This window comes from Phragmites australis, chromosome 10 (genome assembly GCF_958298935.1).
Source record: "Phragmites australis chromosome 10, lpPhrAust1.1, whole genome shotgun sequence".
Taxonomy (NCBI): domain Eukaryota; kingdom Viridiplantae; phylum Streptophyta; class Magnoliopsida; order Poales; family Poaceae; genus Phragmites; species Phragmites australis.
Genome location: NC_084930.1, coordinates 5,814,664 through 5,829,246, shown reverse-complemented (window position 1 = coordinate 5,829,246; position 14,583 = coordinate 5,814,664). Strand labels below are relative to the sequence as shown.

Here is a 14,583-nt window from a genome sequence, read left to right as displayed (position 1 = left end):
GGCAAACAGTGCGTGCGGCCAGTACACGCGGCAAGGATCGGTTAGTTAGGTGATGGGTCCATGTCAATGGCTACGGACAGGATCTTGCGAGGAATGCGGTGGATGGGGTTCATTTCAAGGTCCAATCGGAAACAGAGCGTGGGGCGACCAAGACGAAGAGCCGAGCCGTACGCAGGCCTGGTTCCTGATTGAGATTCATGGTTGCGATTGTGGGCTCTCATCTGGCCACGCATAGCAAGAGTCCAATCCACGCAACGATGCCGTGGGCCGTGTCCAGCTGCATGCATGGGCTAGGTGCATCCCACTAGCAATATTTGGGCCTGAATCATCTCAGGCACAACAATTTTCTCTCAGAAGAAAATTATAAACAGGTCCAATAGTGCAGATGTTCTGTTTATATTTCGAAAATAAAAAATTACAAAACTAGACATTTTTTTGAAAAACTTACATTTTCTTAGAGCTAGATCATAGTATTATCTACAGTATGTTTTTTAAGAATTTTTCATAACTATTTTGATAATGTTTTGAATTTCAGGATCAATAAAATACAATTTTTTTTTTGGTTTTTTAATGATATCTTTATTTTTTTTTAATCTATCGCCTATTGGAAGAGCGCTATATTGTTGTCGCCCTTCTAACGAGCGACAATAGCCTATTTTTGCAAATTTTTCAAACAGACACCTAGTTTTGCTATTTTTTATTTTCGAAATATAAAAATAAAAAAACGTTCCTTTTTCTATCACCTTGTTCCTTGATTCATGGTTTATTACCTTCTCTCCTATTTCTCACTTACAACTAGCGACAATAGCTGGACAGTACAAGTCTTTGATGCGAATTGCAAACAGAAAAAAAATCAATTGAAGAAGCGCGGACATGTTTGCAGCATGCAACTTAAATGCGTAGTTCTAGTAACAGATGCACAAGACAAAGTAAACCAAAATGTCAGTCTATTGTGCCTGTGTCAATATCTACAACATTACTACCTTCTCTCTTTTCTTGTCCTTTTTTTATGAACATATCTTCCTACAACACTACTTCACTAGCACCTATTGTAATCAGCAATCTTCAAAAGAATAGGGGAAAAGAATAAACACACATCTAATGGAAGAATGAAACGCTTCCACTGCTCTAACACTGCCAAAGAAACCCTAGACTAAACTGTCATCTCCTATTTTTCACTCACATTCCAAGCCACAAACCTCTAGAACTGGGCCATCAAACTTGGCAGTGAACGGATTTACACGGACCCACAAAAGAGAGAGTATGGCTGCAAGTAGCACTGACAATACAACAACAGTGGTCGGCACTCTGTCATGCTTGCCCATCACACCCTTGAGGAACGGGTAAAGATGGAGGATAACCCAGAAAGAGAAGAACAGCTTGCCGAGCAGAGGACCCCATGATTCATACCCGACTGTGATTGCATTGGATACACCAGCCAGGACTCCAACGACATTGATCATAAGCAACGTCAATGGAGGGATGAATAGTTTGGTCCACTTGAACTCATACAGCTCCGAGAACCCTTTATCGTCGCCTCCCTTCAGGGTGACGGTGAACTTGGTGTTCACACCACCAAGAACCTTAAGAAGCCCATGGAACAGTGCAAAAAGATGCGACGAGACACCGCTGATAACCCAAAACTGTTCATTTCTCCACCAGTCATCGATGCCAACTCCTCCCCACTGCATTTCAAGGACGCTCGTAACCGCTATGGAGACGAATAGAGCTATGAACAATATGCTCGCATAGATATTCATCTGAAAGGAAATACATAGATATAATCATTTATAATCTAGAAATAAAAACGTACTAGCAAAGTCTATGTTAAAAGTAGTATAAAGTAGTAACATTTTTTTTTTTCGTTCAGTACCTCAGGCACAATAAACTTCCCTGATAAGAGGCAAATTGCTGGCAAGGCACAATAAACTAGCAGCGGAATTGATGTCCATGGGTAGATGACGGAGTTGATATATGACAATCTTTCCAATGGCTTCAGACCACATCGATACCCATACCATAAAGGGCAGTGCTTGCTAAGAAAGATCTCCACAGAACCGAGTGCCCATCTTAGAACTTGATGGAGACGGTCATTAAGATTGATAGGAGCAGAGCCCTTGAATGCTGGTCTCTTGGGCATGCAGTAAACAGATCGCCAACCATGGCAGTGCATCTTGAAGCCCGTGAGGATGTCCTCAGTGACAGATCCATAAATCCAACCAACCTAACCATTTGCTTTGAGTTAGCTAAAAGGGATTCTTGGATGTTAGGTTGCAATCTTCTTATTTCTAGGACACACACACAACTACAATCATGTGATTCAAAAATTACAGGGAAAAGGATAATGATAGAACGGGGAAAAGTTACCTCTTTCCCCCATTGTGTCTTGTTCTCGAACCCACAACTTAGCACATGGATGCAATCATCAAGACTTTTGAGCATGTCAAAGCGACAAACTTCACCATTCTCTTGCAATGTCGAAGCCAAAAATGCATGTGACTGGCCAAATCTCTTCTCAAACTTTTCTTGGGGCACCATAGGTGCAGTTTCTCTGCCTATTTCTTTTGAGATATGGAAATCAGTCTCCGTAAATACTTTGGGGAAGAAAAGAAAAGGGCAACGGAACCAACTCACCAGCCACTTCCAAAGCATGTATTTGCTTAGATGCATCCATGCATTTCACTTTCTTTTGTTTTTCTTGCTTTTTCTTAGCATTCAAACATTTTCTTTTGGATCCACAACACAAGCAACATGACTTAGGCCAGCAGTTGCATGTCCTGCTAGGATGTTTTGTCGCAGTTGGGGCACCATATCCATACAAAGCATGTCTTCTGAAAACACAACCAGTCCCGACATATATTGGTCCTTGGATCCCATCAAGGCCTTTCATGTTAATCTGTATAGAAAAGCAGGTAATGCAGAAACATGCTCAGAATATCAGCTTCTATATCTTCCAGATAAAATTAGGATAAATTCATGCCATACATACATCAAAAAACACAACATTGTGGTTTGAATATCTGTCGTGTTGATCAATCCCATCAAATCTCTGAGGAAACTGAACATAACAAATTTTTCCTCCCAAAACTGGGTCCATCAGAAAGCACATTGCCTCCCGTAGTGCTTTGCTGTTGTTCACATAGTGGTCACAATCCACATTAAGGATAAAAGGTGCATTAGAGAGAATTGCTGATGTCCGCAGCTAAAATGAAGATCAGATCGTTAGTTGGAGGAAGAAATTGACAGAACAACTTCATATGAATGGTCTTGCTAAAAAAAAGGCATAGATAGGACACTATAGATTACCAATGCATTCAAGGCACCGGCTTTTTTATGGTGATCATATCCGGGCCTTTTCTCTCGTGAAACATAGATCAACCAAGGCAACTTATTCCCAGCATCATCGATAACACAATCATCGCCAGTGATGACCTGGTGACAACATCAAGATGGTTAAATTAATATTACAAAACAAAATAACATGGATCACATTGGGAAAATTGTTTTTACTATGGAAATTCAAGGCTCAACAAAGTTTGAACCAAAAAAAGTAGCATAACAAAGTACATCAAACAATCAAATAAGAAAGGGATGGAGTTCCAAAAAGGTGTCTGTTAAAGACAAATAAAGCACCCAACCTGGACCATTCCGGCATGGTCTCGAACATTATTTCCATGCCATGGAGCTCCTTCTGGTAGGGACCATCCTCCCTCGGGAACTTTATGTGAATTAGCAACTACCGCGTTTATACGAACCTTAAATTCTTCATATTCTCTCTGTAGGAAAAAATCAAAATGCAAGTTAAGAATACTCTAAAATAGTTGAAACATACATCGACAAGTACAACATCTATTAAACCAAGCTAACATCAGAATCCAAACAATCTTGTAAAAGGACTCATAGGCAAAGCACACTGTTAAAGTAATTGTCACAACTCGCAAGCATGCTTGTTCAAAATTGTATGATTGTCCATAGCAGAATAGAGAGCATGAAAGTAAAAGTTCAGCATTTGACACTCACACTCTTGCAACTCAATTTTCCCCTGACTAAGCATGCTTATGGCTGTACCAGTTATGTGCATGATGTTAAGTAGAGTCTCATTTTAGTAGAGGCCTAGCAAGTCACGAACAAACAAAAAGCCTATTAAACAAAGTGCAAAATAGTCTTACTTCATAAGCCTGCATATGAACTAACCTTCATTGCTCGACGTTCTCGAACAAACTCTGGATGAACTTTTTCTCTCAGATAGTCAATTTTCTGAGCAAAATACCGTTCAGGAGCCCGAGGCTCAATTTTGTACTTCTTACAGAAGGGGACCCACTTTCGTGCAAATAGACATGTTTCAGTAAGTGCTTCAAAAGTAAGCATTGCAGCACCATCATCCGATACATAGCATGAAACTTTATCAACAGGATAATCCACCGCCAGTATGGACAAAACAGTGTTTGCAGTAATTAATGGAGGTTCCTTCATTGGATCAACTGTACTGACAAATATATCGATTGGAGCCAGCTCTGATGGTTTTCCTTCCTTCTCATACCTAAGGGTGTGAAGGTGAATATTTTACAAAGTTGACAAAATGTAATTGCTTCTATGCCTTTATGAAGTTTAGATAGATAAGTTACCTTAATGATAATCGGTCCAAGTATGTTTCTCTCTTTATTGGGCACCACTTGGGAAATTGGTCCAAAATCCATGAAAAAGCAAACCAAATTTCACAAATAACTGAAGTCAACCATAACCAATAAGCATCACGAACAGGATTCAGAATCCGATAGTGGAAAAATAAGGCAAGAATGGCCAGCCGCAAAATGATTACAATCCTGTAAGGGTTTATTTTGCTAGAAGGAATAGGTAACTTCCTTGATAGTTGTTGCTTGCTTTCAGCACACCTAAAATGTAATATACATTTTTGTCAAAGAAAAAAGTACTTGCTTTACTAATTAAAAGAAGCAGATAAAACTCCAAAAATAGCAGAGATAGAACTAGCAGGATAGAAGGAAATATCTCAAGACAAAATAATATAATTGATTCTAGAAGGTCTGGAAAAAGGCACCACAATAATTTATGACTTAATTTTATTTTATTTTAATCTAATTGCATGTATTCTGACTACCCATACTGACATTATATAACTAGGCTTACTTCAGCTAGTCCAAGCAGAGAAATTCTTGAAATGACTAGCACAACATTTTTTGCACAATCAATTGCAGATATTACTGATACGGGATAATATACTCACCTGGGAATATCGTGATCACTGTCAAAATCATTTTGGTCAGATCCTTCACCATCAGATGAAACTTTTTGCATTTTCTGCTGTTGCTTTCTTTTCCACTCAACTCTGTTCTTCCAGGCAACAGATCCATAGCCATACAATGATAGGTCTCTATTGGGATTTATTGGTCTTGCTTGTGCTAAAACAACAGCAAAGCAATGATAAGCTATCGATTACAAAAGCACAAGAAAAAAAGAAAGCAGGACTAGCATAAAGGGAAGCATACAAGGATTGTATCGCATAATTTCTCCAGTGTTAGGATGCACAACAAGAGCATGATGATCTGTTAGAGTTCCTACATGCTGCAAAAGCAAAGACATTTATCACCTGTCTAACTAGAATCAGTGGCAGATAGTTTTGGATTTCATAAGTTCATTACCTCGTCATAGAAATGGACACTTGCTCCACTATTTGTAATACTGACACTGTCGATGTCCCATGAATTCATGGCGCTTTCTGCAACAAAGACATGGTACGGGTGCACACTGTTTGATCGTCCAACTATACTGGAAGCAAACTCACTCTCAATGTCATCAGAACCTTCTTCTTCCTCATCCCCGTGGACTCGACGACTACCTAACAATTGTCGATATTCTTTAATTTCTCAATTTGGATACAACAGAGCTGAGAAATTTCCACAGGACTAAGGAGCAAAAGATCTACCTTTATGGCGCTTGTACCGGGTCTTGCATCGAGGGCATGCTTGAGAGCCCTCCTGACGCTCATACTCATAACAAGTGCGGCAAACAGGGAAAGCACACTCGTTGCATGCAACAAAAAACTCGTTTTCATCTTGTAGTATATCAATATCATCTCCGCATATCTGGCAAATATAGTCTGGACAGCCTTGGGACGACTCTTGCTGTAATGCGACATAAGCACAAATTGAAATAAAAGTGAGAAAGTAGGGAAAGCTTGATTACAAAATATGATTTGCTGGCCACATGCAACTACGCAAGCACCTACGCACTACACGTTACATAATAAGAAAGGTCTTAAAATCAATATGAAAGCCAGTAAAACAATGCTGCCGCTCCATTTCTTTCACTCCTTACATTTCTTCGAACAATACCCAAGTACAAACAGCTAAGACGTCCAAACCAAAACTTCAGCGAAATTTACTCTGGAGCAAAAACAGGAAGTAAAATGCCAAAGTTACATCAAAACAAGAAGAAAAGGTATCAAGATCGATAAAGAGCATCGAAAGATAAATTAGCTCAACAGGCGCATTGCAAAACAATACCCCATTGCAAAACCAGCTAAGTCTGCATTTTTCTTGTAAAAACGATGGAAAATTCGTATTAAAACTGGCAGGTACAACCCCATACCCTGAAAAACAAACCAACAGGGAAAAAAAAAAGTTCGTGGCGCGACGGCCGTCGGTTCACCTTGGCGAAATCGTCGACGTTGAGGACGACGAACTCGCGCCGGGAGCCCGCGACGAGGAACCCGAGTCCTCCCGCGTCCATCCGTCCGACGCGCGCGCCCACCTCCGCCTCCACGCCGCGGTCCACTGCCCAACCAACCAAGCTCCCCGACTCTTCGCGCCAACCCCAAATTAGACCCCCTCCGCCGAGAAACCCGCGCCGCCGCACAAGCATCGCAGGTAAAACTCCACCGCTCCTTCCATTGCTTCTTCCATATTCGCAGCGCTCGCGAATCCGCACCTCCCGAGGCCAAATCGCCCAACACTCCCGCGAGATTTTCTCTCTCTGCAACGTCCTCCGCTTCCTTCTCCGCGTCCATCGGCACCACCTTCACCCGTATCCCCCACGTCCTTCTGCGCCTCCCGTCGCGCCGCGCGCCTATTCTTCTTCCTCCTCGCCCTTTTCCTCTTCGGTCTCGGCTCTTCGCGCTCTCCCGGTAACTGAAGGCGCATGCAGCATACTCCCTTCCCACTCCTGCAAACACATTCTTTCCACCAATGCAGCAGCCATGGCGGCTCCCCGGACATGGCCGTGGACCGCCCTCTACTACTCTACTGTAACGTATCGGCGCCGAAGGAGACGCTCGGTGGGCGGTGGCTCCTGCAGAGGTTGATGACGACGAGAGAGTTTGTAGAGCCGATGGGCCGCTTTCGGCCTTCGCTTCCCATTATGGGCCGTGGCCCATATCTCTTTCCGGCTTTCGTTGGCTGCTCGGCACTTCGGTAAGCATCGAGCCCTCAGCCGGCCGCCCCGCCCCGCCCCGCTGCCGCTCGGTGGAGGCCGACGGCGGCGCGACACCACGGGCGACGCCTCGCTGGGCAAGCGACAGTTGAGTCCCGATCTCCAGATCTGTTGATCGTTTCGCCTGCCAAGTTACACGATCGTTGCACTAGCTACACGGTGGAATCCGCTCACTGGACCGACTTCATTGGATCAGAATCGATCGGGGTGAATGAATTCAAGGGTATCCGCTCACTGGACTGACTTCATTGATTGTTAGGTACATCAACTTCTGCACTCTTTCACATTTGCATTTAGTCATCAAGTACACGCAGAGGGAATCGCCCAATTTTTTTTCCAATGAGAAAATAAGCCTGTTCTAGGGGTGGTTCCATTTTAGCGAAGCCATTTTCCAATCAAATATTGTAGCTGGCATATTTTACAGGACTTGAATCTAGCTAGCTTTTCATCTAATCAGTTTTACCTCTTTACATTGTCAGTGTCTTTGTAGCCTAACCTCTATCAAGAATCTGCCCAGGTGATCAGATTAAATCAGGCCTTTGTCATCAGTTTGGACTTTCACTGCCAATTGCATCATCAGGCGAGCGTGTCTTCCATGCCATGTGAAATTACCGAAAACGTAACCTGGAGGAGGCACATCCACATGGAAGCTAACTGTGAAAGTCTTCTTTTCGCCGTATTTCTCGAAGACCAGAACTTCTGGTGTTACTGTCACGTTGATGCCTCGAGGAGCAGACACCACAGCACGGTAAGCGCCTCTCGGATTACCCACATTCGTCATAGTTCGAATGACCGAATAGCTTTTCTTCAGGTATGGTATGGTGATCGATGGGTAGTTCAAAGCAGTAGCAGAAGAGGGAGCTCTGTCGGTACAGGTACTGTTGTATCCAGTAATTAGATGCAAGGAGTGATCATCGTAGCCTATAGCACATAAAAATGTCTTGTAATCTTCAGGCTGTGCGTCAAAGATGATCCCTGGGTTGAGAGCTTTGACGGGATCCATAAAACCCGAGCCGAAGTCAAATGGGGTTGCAGTCCTCCCATCAGGGTCCGTGGTCATGGGTTTTCTTTTGTTATCCAGTACAGTTGCTGCAAATAAGATTCGTGAGATTTTTTGCAACCCTAGTTTGTCTTCAGAACATGATCCAGTTATCCACTGATACCTGTTGTCATGATTGCTGATTTGATTGCTGAAGGAGACCATGATGGATATACACTTTTGACGAGAGCTGCTATTCCAGTAACATGGGGACACGCCATGGAAGTTCCAGATAGGATGTTGAAGTGCATGTCATTCTTAGCAGGAGACCATGCCGCCAAGATGTTCAGCCCAGGAGCAGCGACATCCGGCTACAAAATGCAGATATGGAGAAGGAAGTAAGAAACATATAAATCAATTTAGGATCCAGCAGTCTTTCCCTAGTTTAATGCTGGTTACCTTCAGAATCTCTGGTGTCAATGAACTTGGACCTCTTGAAGAGAATGCGGCTACACGGGGGGCATCTCGGGACCCTAAGAACGTCTTCGCTGGCAAGATCATTGTACTGGCATGCCTGTAGAATTTATTTTAGAAAAAAGATTGACATGCCAATAAAATGCCCTTTCTGTTGTTCGTGTGACAACCTTGTACTCTTGGTGTAAGAAAGAATTTTGTCGCCCATTGCTTTCCCAACAGCAGTAGCAGGAAGAGCAAAGTGATTAGCAACATGATCCCCCATCTCATCGATGAGAATCATCCCAGCTGCACCAGCTTTTTTTACGACCATACTCGTTGATACATGTGATGCGGAGGAGCTTTCAGTATGGCGACAAATAAGAATCTTTCCCCTGGCCTTTGTCCTATTTAAAGAGCTGTCCAGACAAAAGCTAACAGCAAGAGCCAGAACAAAATTCATTTTATTGATAATTCAAAACAAGGTATTCATTTGAGATGCTTCCTTGTTTTACCTGGATTGATAGGGGGTGAAATAGCCTGCATTTGCCGTTGAAGCTGAAATAGTTCTAATGGAAGTGTTCATGTGGTATGTACTCAAGCTCTCACCCTTTGTAAAAGGCGCCATGTTCAGACAAGTGTTCTTAAGGTTGGATACAGAATTAAGATTGAAAGTGGTATTTAAGAATGAAAACTACCATTACGAAGGTACCATTTGCCAGCCTGATATAGGAGACAAAGGATCTATCAGTTGTTCCTGCGGCAACTGTCAGCATCCATGGTGCAAGGTTAGTTGCTGAGCCCTGTCTCCCAGCATTCCCTGCAGAAGAAACAACCAGTATTCCATTGCTCATGGCATGGAACGAGCCAATGGATATGGCATCACTGAAATAGTCTCCCTGAGGATAGTCTGGGCCTAGAGACACAGATATAATGTTGACGCCATCGCTGATGGCATCATCAAATGCTGCAAGAATGTCAACATCGTAACAGCCTGAATCCCAGCAGGCCTTGTAGACTGCAATCCTTGCCATGGGAGCTCCTCCTCGACCTCCTCCAGTGCCTAGACCTCCGAAATTCATGTTTCTGACAAATCTTCCAGCTGCTATTGAGGCTGTGTGGCTGCCGTGCCCCGAGCTGTCTCTTGGAGATATGAACTTGACAGCGCTTGTACTTGAACCACCCTCTTCTGTTTGGAATCCATTTAGGTAATACCTACCTCCTATTATCTTCCTATCGTATTAGGGTGCATGGGTGAGTCTATGAAATCAATACTGGATAATGTGAGTTAATTTCGAAGTATGGACCTGTTACAGGTGAAATTTGATGGTGAATTTGCTTCTCCTCTCTGGCATTGCCCTCTCCATCTTTTAGGAACTGGAGGCATCCCATGGTCACTGAAACTAGGGGACTCTGGCCAAATTCCTGCAATGATACGATACTTACATGAGTAAACGTTTAGCAAAAACCTCATGATATTATGATGTACAGGTATCTGTCAGTATGATGGCATTTCTATCATTTCTAGCAAAAAAAAAAAAAGGAAGTTGAGTATAGAAACAAATGCTATTTCATTAGACCATCTGTAGGACACGCCTGTGCTACATTTCTAACAGCTTAAACCCATCTTGATCTAATCTTGCAACGTTGACATGCCTTGGCAGTTTGCAGGCTGAGCAGACAGCTGGAATAATTGATGGAAGATGGTCCACTACAAAAGGTTTCTGGTGTCACATGATGCTTACAACGGGCAAATTTTCACTAGAAATTTTCACACTGGCCAAAAGATTCAATGCGGCATGAATTGAGTATGTGTAGTTTCCCTCACCTGTGTCAATAAATCCAACAATAACATTCTCCTGGTTCTTGGTGTACAATCCAGGGACCCCAGCCTCTGCATTGGTGGACAAGCCCATGAAATCCCACGAATGGGTGGTGTGGAGGTTCCTCTTTGTGTTTGGGAACACCGAGACAACACCGGGCATCTCTGAGGAAATGCACAGCAGAGTTAGCGTTTTGGCATCACTGCCATCACCACTGAACTCACATGCGGAGTGCTACATATTTCAGAAGCCGTGTATAGGGAATTTACCGGCTAGTTTCATGGCTTGCTCTTTGCTCAGTTTCGCAGCAAATCCTTGGAAACCTCTGCTGTAGGTGTAGACATGTGATGCCTGTGCCTTCTCCAAGCTGTGGAGACGAAGCATCCAATCAAGCTATATAACAACACCGCACCGGTGGCTGGATAGATACCAACAACGAGGCATGAAGATGAATTTATCACAGACCTTCCATCATGAACATCAGTCAGCATCTGGTGGTGAAGCCTCAAAATGTCACGATGACTACCACTGTCTCCCTGCAATCCCTTGCCCATGTAAACCACAAACACCTGAAGTTGACATCCACTTAGAAAGAGTTACACGATTGGAAGACCTCAAGAAAGCAGAGCTAGCGTCGAGAATACGAAAGCGCAGAAGCGCTAACTTGCTTGGATAGAATCCAACCAAACAGATATGTGCATGATGGGAAGAGTACTACTGATTCTGCTGAACCGAACCTGAGAGCAAGAACAGCAGCAGAGCTCCCCTAGCAGCACCAGTGAGAACAAGAGGAAGAACATGGCACTGCCCGGAGAAGAAGCCATCACAAACACCCAAGCAGACAGAGACACGCGAGCAGATAGAACTATAGAAGGGAAGTAGGGCTTGGGACGCGTTGCAAGTGTTGGGAGGAATAACCAGCTTCCCGGAACTCCCGATCTACAGTACTACACTTTGCAAATGCCCGTGACTGGGGATCACGGTATGGGAAATAAGCTGAACAGGAATCCTGGAGAAATGGCTGGCCGTTAACTGCACTTTTCCTTCTCCCTCCCACTCGCAAACGTAACCAAAGATGGCAACAAACATATATGAAGACAAAGACGTTCAAAGCGTCATGATGCTGCATGGGAACAACGCAAAGCTCAGCTAGTAAGAGCGTGACAAATAGAGTGTCCGATCTTGGAGATAGAATACCATGTAGCATGGATGCTTATGGAGGTCGGAGTATGATAGTACAGATCTAATATTTGCTTTGCCTATACGGATAAAGGAACGCAGGGAGTATCTAGTTGTCAGACTTTTATCTTTTTTTCTCTCCTCTTTTTACCAAAAGTACAGAGCATAACTTGTGGTATTTTATATGCATCTTGAACCTATACAATTTTACAAAGTATCGGCTCACCGTTCAAAACGACGTCTTGATCCGTCTGAGAATAGTGTATTCACCATTCAGACCGTTGTGATCCGTATAAAAGTCACGTACTTGGTAGTGAGTACCCACGCACTTCGCCGTGGATTGCACTTGTGCCACCGCTCATGTACAAAGTGCAGTTACGAAAGGAGATACCTTTTTTTTACCTCTTACTTTTGCTGTAATGGCACCTTTCACTTTGGATTGTTTAACGATGCATCTTTATTTACTTGCAGCAACCGTAATAGCAACTCCAACAGAGTTACTATTTCTACCTCCTTATTTCCCTAAGTAGAGAGCTTTCTACTTATATTCTCCTCTATTACTCAGTGTACTCACACTGATACCTAAATTTGCCTACCTATATGCCAATCGATTCTATTTTATTATTATCTTGTAACTAACTAGTAATTATTTATTTTAAATAGTGTTATTTCGAACGGCTAGTTTTTTAATGGTTATTTTTCCGATGACTATTTTTCAAATAGCTATATTTCAATGGCTAGTTTGACAATGGTTAATTTTTCAATGGCTATATTTCAATAGCTAGTTTTCCAACGGTTATATTCCAACGGCTAGTTTTTCACCTTTATATATACATGTCTATTCACCTGGTTGCTACACCAAGTTATTGATCTTGTTCTTTCTTCCTTGTCACCCCAAAATGAGTCATCGACCTCCCTTAGATTCATTGTCGTCGTCGTCCGTCGATGATGACGAATTCATTCTTGCTACACTACACCAAGCGCACACACAATATCATCTTATGAACACTCCACGACCGGCCGGTTCTGTACTTGGACGTCAGTACATTCACCGCGGCAGAGAAGCAGGGCATTGAAGGTTGTACAACGACTATTTTTTGGATGCTCCTACCTATGACCTAACTTTCTTTCGACGTAGGTTTGCAGTTAATCTATTTTTTTTGTTTGTCTCCTCTGTTAATTCATACTCTTTCTTCATGCATGTTTATTCATTGTTCTTTCTTCGCTCAGGTTTAGAATTGATCATTCTCTATTTCTTCGCATTATTCAAGCTGACGAGCAACATGATGATTATTTTGTGCAAAAAAGGTATAGAAGTGGACGCCTTGGGTTATCTACTTTGCAGAAGATCACTGCAGCATTCATCATGATAGCTTATGAAGTACCAGCTGACCATACGGATCAGTATGTTCATATAGGTGAAAGTACTACTATAGAGAGTCTGAGAATGTTTGTTAGAGCTATTGTTGAAGTTTTCGGAGATGAGTACCTGAGATCTCCAAATGAGAATGACACAGCTAGATTACTTGCAATTGGAGAGCAAAGAGGTTTCCCCGGAATGCTTGATAGTATAGATTGTATGCAGTGAAAGTGAAAAAACTGTCCTGCAGCATGGCAAGGTCAGTATACTGGCCATGTGCAATGAGCCCTCAATCATTCTAGAAGCTGTTACTTCTAAAGATCTTTGGATTTGTCATGCTTTTTTTTGGTTTACCAGAGTCTCATAATGATAACAATGTTTTTCGCCATTCACATTTATTTGCAAACTTAGCCGAAGGGGAAGCTCCAGAGGTTAATTATACCATCAATGGTCATAATTATACAATGAGGTATTACCTTACAGATGAAATCTATCCTCAATGGGCCACATTTGTGAAGACCATATCATCACCAAGACGCAATAACAAAAAATATTTTGTCAAGGTACATGAAGCAGTTAGGAAGGATGTGGAATGAGCCTTTGGTGTTATATAATCTCGTTTTGCCACAGTTCATGGACCAACCCGTTTCTGGGATAAACACACTCTTAGAGAAATCATGACAGCTTGTGTCATCATGCATAACATGATCATTGAAGATGAGCGAGATGAAGATGAAGACTTCCATTATGATGGTGTTGGAGAAGTGAGACCTTCGACAATTCGTACGCGTAAATTACATGAGTTCATTCAAGTTCATCATAATATTAGGGATAAGGAAACTCACTCCCAGCTTCAAAAAGATCTCATCGAGCACCTCTGGCAACGTCGTGAAGAGCAGTATTAAAGAAGAGTATGCATGTAATATGTATTGTCTTAAATAAAGCATAACACATGTAATATGTACTGTCTTAATAAAGCATAGTTCATTCAACAACATGTTCATACAAGATAACACAAAAGAACATATTCATACAAGAGAACACAAAAGAAAGTCAACACATATTAAATCATCTCAACCCGACCCTATGCCAAACCGTCGAGCAATGATCTCATCTTGCATTCTTATATAGTATTGTTGTTGTTGCGCACTCATACCACTAATGTCCATATTCACCACTTTATCATCTTCGACCCTCTGTCTTAACTATTGATCTCTTTCCTTTAGTTCAAGCTTTTTCTTCTCCAATGCAATTCTCTCATCATTGTGTTCTTTTTTCTTAATCTCTTTCAAGGCTTCAGCCTCTTTCCTCTTGGATCACATATGTTTCAATGCTTCTATGTA

At 42.4% G+C, this 14,583-nt stretch overlaps 2 protein-coding genes and 2 long non-coding RNA genes across 5 annotated transcripts; 2 read left to right on the top strand and 2 right to left on the bottom strand.

Annotated features, from left to right (window-relative positions):
- Positions 1 to 960: 960 nt before the first annotated feature.
- LOC133883451 (cellulose synthase A catalytic subunit 5 [UDP-forming]-like) lies at positions 961 to 7,298 on the bottom strand. Its single transcript, XM_062322781.1, has 14 exons — positions 6,667 to 7,298; positions 5,942 to 6,140; positions 5,658 to 5,854; positions 5,505 to 5,580; positions 5,243 to 5,417; positions 4,626 to 4,892; positions 4,195 to 4,540; positions 3,639 to 3,776; positions 3,307 to 3,432; positions 2,990 to 3,202; positions 2,635 to 2,896; positions 2,368 to 2,561; positions 1,874 to 2,224; positions 961 to 1,760 (listed from the first exon to the last, which is right to left on the bottom strand). The coding sequence occupies exons 1-14, from the start codon at positions 6,877 to 6,879 to the stop codon at positions 1,176 to 1,178; spliced, it is 3,342 nt and encodes a 1,113-aa protein (XP_062178765.1). The 5' UTR covers positions 6,880 to 7,298; the 3' UTR covers positions 961 to 1,175.
- Positions 7,299 to 7,542: 244 nt separating this feature from the next.
- Positions 7,543 to 9,172, top strand: LOC133883593 (uncharacterized). Its single transcript, XR_009902919.1, has 4 exons — positions 7,543 to 7,705; positions 7,964 to 8,194; positions 8,258 to 8,321; positions 8,401 to 9,172. It is a non-coding gene; the product is annotated as an uncharacterized LOC133883593 (long non-coding RNA).
- Positions 7,973 to 11,562, bottom strand: LOC133883592 (subtilisin-like serine-protease S). Of its 2 annotated transcripts, XM_062322965.1 has the most exons (11): positions 11,439 to 11,562; positions 11,167 to 11,270; positions 10,971 to 11,068; positions 10,707 to 10,865; positions 10,186 to 10,303; positions 9,577 to 10,111; positions 9,394 to 9,488; positions 9,070 to 9,312; positions 8,885 to 8,999; positions 8,610 to 8,796; positions 7,973 to 8,535 (listed from the first exon to the last, which is right to left on the bottom strand). In XM_062322965.1, exons 1-11 carry the CDS (start codon positions 11,523 to 11,525, stop codon positions 7,973 to 7,975), a joined length of 2,304 nt encoding a protein of 767 aa, XP_062178949.1. In that variant the 5' UTR covers positions 11,526 to 11,562. The 2 variants fall into 2 exon arrangements, with proteins under 2 accessions (XP_062178949.1, XP_062178950.1); XM_062322966.1 differs by lacking the exons at positions 10,971 to 11,068; positions 11,167 to 11,270; positions 11,439 to 11,562 and having other exon boundaries at positions 10,186 to 10,589; positions 10,707 to 10,844.
- On the top strand, positions 9,948 to 11,201 carry LOC133883594 (uncharacterized). The gene is made up of 3 exons (XR_009902920.1): positions 9,948 to 10,086; positions 10,195 to 10,369; positions 10,543 to 11,201. It is a non-coding gene; the product is annotated as an uncharacterized LOC133883594 (long non-coding RNA).
- Positions 11,563 to 14,583: the final 3,021 nt, after the last annotated feature.